Genomic DNA, 6,277 nt, shown 5'->3' with positions numbered 1-6,277 from the left:
TTCAAATCCGTGCGCACCTTGCAAATCCTCACATCACCTCGATCAATGATCTCGCGGATGAGGTGATAGCACCACAATATATGTTTGGAATTTTGGTGTGATCTAGGCTCCTTTGACTATGCAATGGCTCCACTATTATCACAATAGAGATCCACTGGACTAGACGCACTAGGAACAACACCCAACTCAGAAACAAATTTTCAATCCAAACAGCTTCCTTTGCAATGTACTCAGCTTCCATCGTCGAATCAGCTACCGTCTCTTGCTCGGAACTTTTCCAGCTCACTACCCCACCATTAAGGCAGAACACAAATTCAGACTGCGATTTGGAATCATCCTTGTCTGTTTGGAAGCTAGCATCGATGTAACCTGTTACAACGAGCTCGTCTTCACCTCCTAACACTTGGAGCGCATCTTTAGTTCTTCTGAAATACTTAAGGATGTTTTTTACAACTATCCAATGAGCCTCACCATAATCTGATTGATATCTATTCGTAACACTTAGAGTATAGGGGACATCTGGGCGTGTGCATAGCATGGCATACATGATGGATCCAATAGCCGAAGCATAAGGAATCACTCTCATCCTCTCTTGCTCATCGGGTGTCGAAGGACACTAATCCTTGCTAAGAGTAATGCCATGTGACATTGGCAAGAAACTTTTCTTAGAATCTTGCATATTGAATGGATTCAATATCTTGTCAATGTATGTGTCTTGGCTTAATCCAATTAGCCTTTTCAATCTATCCCTATAGATTTTTATGCCCAAAATATATGCTACCTCTCCAAAATCTTTCATTGAGAAACTCTTTCTTAATGAATATTTAATGGCCTCAAGCATTGGAACATCATTTCCAATCAACAATATGTCATCTGCATATAGGACTAGAAAAGAATTGCTCTCCTACTAACCTTCTTGTAAATACAAGGTTCTTCTATGTTCTTGATGAAAGCAAACCCTTTGACCACTTCATCAAAATGAAGATTCCAACTCCGAGATACTTGCTTTAATCCATAAATGGACTTTTGAAGTTTGCATATCTTCCCAACATTTTTAGGATCGACAAAACCCTCACACTGTGTCATGTACACATCCTCACATAGGTTCCCATTAAGGAAAGCCGTTTTGACATCCATTTGCCATACCATAATCAAAATATGCAGCAATTGCTAGGAGAATCTGAACAAACTTTAGCATTGCGACGGGTGAATACGTTTCATCATAGTCAACCACTTGAATTTGCTTGAAACCTTCCGCCACCAATCACGCCTTATAGATGTGAACATTGAAATCCATGTCTGTCTTTTTCTTAAAAACCCATTTGCAATCGATAGGTCTCACATCGTCAATCGGATCAACCAAGTTCCAAACTTGATTGTCATGCATGGGTTCTATATTGGATTCCATGGTTCCAAGCCATTTCTCAGAGTTAGTTCCCATCATTGCTTCTGTGTAGGTCATGGGCTCATCATTGTCCAACAATAATATGCCACGCTGCTCCGTATTTTGGAGTGTCAACTTTTGAGTTGCGCGACGTGCCCTCGTAGATCTTCATGGGGTTGGTGCTTCAATAACAGGTTGCACACCATCTTGTTCATCCTGTGTAGGTTCAGTGGCTGCTGAAACATTTTTAGGTGTTTCTTGAATTTCTTCAAGTTGCACCTTGCTCCCACTAACTCCTTTTGAGAGAAACTCTTTCTCCAAGAAGACACCATTGCGAGTGATAAACACTTTACCTTTCACTCTATTATAAAAATAATATTCTTTAGTTTCCCTTGGATACCCCACAAAGAAGCATTTGTCTGATTTTGGGGTGAGTTTGTCTAACATCAAACGTTTGACATAAGCCTCACATCCTCAAACTTTGAGTAAAGACAATCCGGGACGCTTCCCGGTCCATATCTCATATGGTGTCTTCTCAATAGACTTAGTTGGAACCCTGTTTAGTGTAAACGCAGCAATTTCTAGAGCATAACCCAAAAAAAAAGTGGAAGATCAGTCTGGCTCATCATCAACCTAACCATATCCACTCGGAGATCCCATTCCACTGAGGTGTTCTAGGTGGAGTCAATTGTGGAACAATTCCACATTGTTTTAGATGATCACTGAATTCATGGCTCAAATATTCACCTCCACAATCAGATCCTAGAAATTTAATTGTCTTGCCTAGTTGATTTTGTAGTCCATTCTGAAATTCTTTGAACTTTTCAAACGATTCAAACTTGTGCCTCATTAGGCATATATACCCATATCTACTAAAGTCATCATTGAAAGTGATGAAGTACTGAAAACCACCTTTGGCTACAGAACTCATTGGTCCACATATATAAGTATGTACAAGTCCCAACAAGTCACTTGCCCTCTCACTTTGACAAGTGAAAGGAGCTTTAGTCATCTTCCCAAACAAACAAGACTCGCATGTGTCAAGTGATTCAAAATCAATTGAGCTCAACAAACCATCTTTATGGAGTTTTTTAATGCGTTTCTCATTTATATGACCTAAGTGACAATGCCAAATAAAAGTGAGATTCAAATCATTCGGTCGAGCCCTTTTTGTATTAATGTTACTGACAGATTTATCCTCAAGATCAAGAGCATATAATCCATTCACCAATGGACAATAAGCATAGAAAATATCATTATAATAAATTGAACAAGGTTTGTTCTTTATTATAATCTCAGAACGATCAACTTCTTCCAAACATGATGAAAAGATAATGTTCTTACTCAAAGAAGGAATGCAATAACAATTATTCAATTCCAAAACTAATCCTGAGGGTAACGACAAGTGGTAAGTGACGACCACTATGACAGCATCCTTTGCTCCATTGCCGACATCAATATCCAACTCACCTCTTGCTAACCTTTTAGTCCTACATAGTCCCTGAAATGATTTCAAAGTATGAATCATCGATCTAGTATCAAATATCCAAGATTCACTAGAAGATGTAGCAATATTAATTTCTATAACATTTATACCTGAAGTGGAAGTCTCACTTCCCTTGTTCTTCTTGTCCTCCAATTACTTCTTGCAGTTTCTAGACCAATGTCCCTTGAGATGACAATGGAAGATGACAATGGAAGCATTCATCATCAGGAGAAGGGCTAGACTTGCCATTTGGCTTTGGCTTAGGGCTTGGGGGCTCATTGGGAACAACCTTTCCCTTGCCTTTACCTTTGGGAGGCGTCCAACGCTTCCTCGTTTTGTTTTCCTTTTGAACCGTCATCACATTAGTGGGGTTTTTCTTAATGCTTTCCTCTACTGTCTTCAGCATGCCATGCAACTTAGCCAATGTTTTCTCCATGCCATTCATCTAATAGTTCAGAATGAATGGCTCATAGCTCACTAGGAGTGACTGTAGAATGACGTCTATAGCTAGGTCATCCTTGAGTTCAGAACCAAGTTTGTCCAGAGTCTCAATGTAACCAATCATCTTGATCACATGGGGACTAACCGGGCTACCCTCCACCAGCTTGCACGCAAACAAGGACTTTGAGATGTGGTACCTCTTAGCCCTAGCTTGGTTCTCAAACATTCCACGCAGCCCCTCAATCATAGTGTGAGAATCCACATGCTCATATTTCTTTTGCAAATTAGGGGACATGGTGGCAAGCATAAGATAGCTGACATTGAGTGCATCATCATAGTGCTTCTGATAAGCTTTGCGGGCTGCAGCATTAGCATTAGCAGGGTGGTCATCTGGGTATGGTTGCTCAACAACATACTCAGTTTTCTCTTGCCTGAGAACAATTCTCAGGTTGTGGTACCAATCAGTAAAGTTAGCTCCATTGAGCATTTCCTTCTCAAGCACAGATTGCATAATTGAAACCGGAATTGTTACTAGCAGACATGATCTACAACATAGGATAAAAAATGCAAACTTTTAGCACTAAGTTATGTACCAATCTTCTATTAACCAGATTAATAAAAGACACCTCCACTATATCAACATTGTCTTCCCTCTAACGACATATAGTGGTTCAAGATCCATATTCAATCAAATCCTAGTGAGCTTTGGCTTCACTGCTAGAAACTTAGTGACATAGGTAAACAACACTTTGTTAATCATATCTCTATATGAATCTTGTTTGTTGGGTGGCATCCAATGCCCCGGCTCTTAACTCGATGCCATAAAGCCCAAAACCATTTTGACACCTTTCCTGAGTAAGCCAATACTATGCTTGCGGATGTTCAACATCCACCCTATTCATAATGATAGACGATGGTACTTTGCTTTGGCAAACCTACCACACAACGATCAAAAGTTTATTGGTGCAGCTATTGGTAAAAGGAATAAAAAACTCAATTTTTCTAAGGGAAGCTATTCTATCATGACAAAAATATCCACCACATGTAAAGCATGAATTGAATAGTAAGACAGGAAAATAAACATCACAGGCATACAATCATATCAGATTGTGAATAGTATGGCCATTGGAATCATAGTGGTCTCCACCGCTATGGTTCCACCGTGATCTCCATCACCATCATTCCTACCTTGTGGTGATCACCATCGCCACCATGTTTAAAAGGCCTCCATGAATATATGTAAAGCTACTACATCTAATAGCTCATAAATAAATTACATGAGGGATCAAGCATCAGGAGTCAACACGTAGGTCATTATACAATAATGGGACAACCTCAACCCTATTGTGTTAACTTGGAGCATATCAGGTTGCACAAATATTATAATATTCCAAAAATTTGAAATTTTAATTTGAGTGAAATTTTCAAAAATTTAAATCTTTTTTGAATTGTGTGCTTATTTGAAAAATAGAAAGCAAATGCTAATAATTAAATCCCAATTTAAATTCAAACTTGTGTGTATTGAATTTGGATGTGTCTTGGATTTTATTTGGATCTCAAATATGAGTGTGTTTGAATTTTGAAGAAAATTTAAAATTCAAACTAAATATAAATAGAAAAAGAAACCAACCTAACCTAAACTAACTTACCCGGCCGCAGCCTGCCAGCCTAGCCAGCTAACTCACTCTCCCTCGCCCGCCTGCGGCCCAGCTGCTAACCAACCCAGCCAGCCCAGCCGGCTCGCTCCAGCGCCACCGCACCTCCATTCTCTTTCTCTCGCTACTGCAAGCGCCACCTGCCAGATGGCACTATTCCTCCTTCTTCTTCCTCCGCATCATGCGGTCAACGCATGTGCATTCGTCGGCCGAGTTGGTGCGCACTACCGCGCCCGCGCACGCTTTCAGAGTCTTCTGCCACTGAGAAATGGCTGGACTACCCCTGCGATGCAACCCAAACCATAGCTCAGAGCCGCAAACCCATGCCCGGGCGCGCCTGCCGAGGATCAACGGTGCACAGCCGTGGCGCGCACCACACGAAACCCTAGCCCAGCCGCGGGCTATAAATAGCCCCGCCCAACGCCCCCTTCCACTCATCCTAAGCTCGGGGCCTCTCCCCTACGCCACCGCTAGAAGAAGGAAGGGAAAGAAGGCAAACAAGAGGAGAAGGGAGAAAGGGAAAGGAGAGAAAGTAGAAGGGAAGGAGGAGAGAAGAGGAGGAGCAGTCTGCACTGGAGGAGCCGCTGTCGCCGAGGAGCTGGAGCCGCTGTTGCCGCCACCGTCACTAGAAGCGGAAGCAGAGGAGTTCACCACCGTCGCACCGCAAGTCCACCCTATGCTAGCGTCCATCTTCTCCTCTGCCCCTCAGTGAGCCTCGCCGCCACCATCTTAACCTCGCTAGTCTGGCCGTCGATCCACCACCCTTGCCGCCTGTTTGGCCTTCGTGCCGCCATAGTTGCTGGTGCCGCCACCACCACCATCTCAAGCCGCTGTGCCTACGCTGCAGCCCTAGATTTCAGGGATGCCGCGTGCGTAGCATGCCGTACCACCGCCGGAGTTTACCATGTGACCACGCACGAGCACCCGTGCGCGATGGGTCGTGCCGCCTGCTTTCCACCACCGTGCGCCAGTTCGTGTCGTGCCGTGTCGCGGCGTCGTGGGCGCGGTCACCGCATGCCCACCGCTGCTTCGCCACAACCAATGAGCTCGCGCCGCATGCGTGGCCACATGCGCAAGGCACACGGGATCCGGCCGGCCCACCTGATCCCGAACTGACCTCTGTTGCCACGAGGGCGCCACGTGGCAGTGTCATGTAGGACATGGAGGCCATATTGTTGCCACATGGAGCCATGTGGCACTGACGTGGCCTAGGCCGGGACCACTCGTGGGGCCCACTAACTGACAAAGGGGCCCACTGACTTGTGGGGCCTACCGGTTGGCCGATGGGGACCAGTTGACCGCTAACCGGTC

The 6,277-nt window shown here is 43.9% G+C and overlaps 1 protein-coding gene across 1 annotated transcript; it reads right to left on the bottom strand.

Moving 5' to 3' along the window:
• Positions 1-3,315: 3,315 nt before the first annotated feature.
• Positions 3,316-4,516, bottom strand: LOC140220202 (uncharacterized). The gene is made up of 2 exons (XM_072290227.1): positions 4,500-4,516; positions 3,316-3,856 (listed from the first exon to the last, which is right to left on the bottom strand). Exons 1-2 carry the CDS (start codon positions 4,514-4,516, stop codon positions 3,316-3,318), a joined length of 558 nt encoding a protein of 185 aa, XP_072146328.1.
• Between the last annotated feature and the right edge of the window lie 1,761 nt (positions 4,517-6,277).

Source organism: Setaria viridis, chromosome 8, assembly GCF_005286985.2.
Source record: "Setaria viridis chromosome 8, Setaria_viridis_v4.0, whole genome shotgun sequence".
NCBI classification, from domain to species: Eukaryota; Viridiplantae; Streptophyta; class Magnoliopsida; order Poales; family Poaceae; genus Setaria; species Setaria viridis.
Note: the sequence above shows the minus strand (reverse complement) of the source record. Positions and strands in the feature narration are given on the sequence as shown.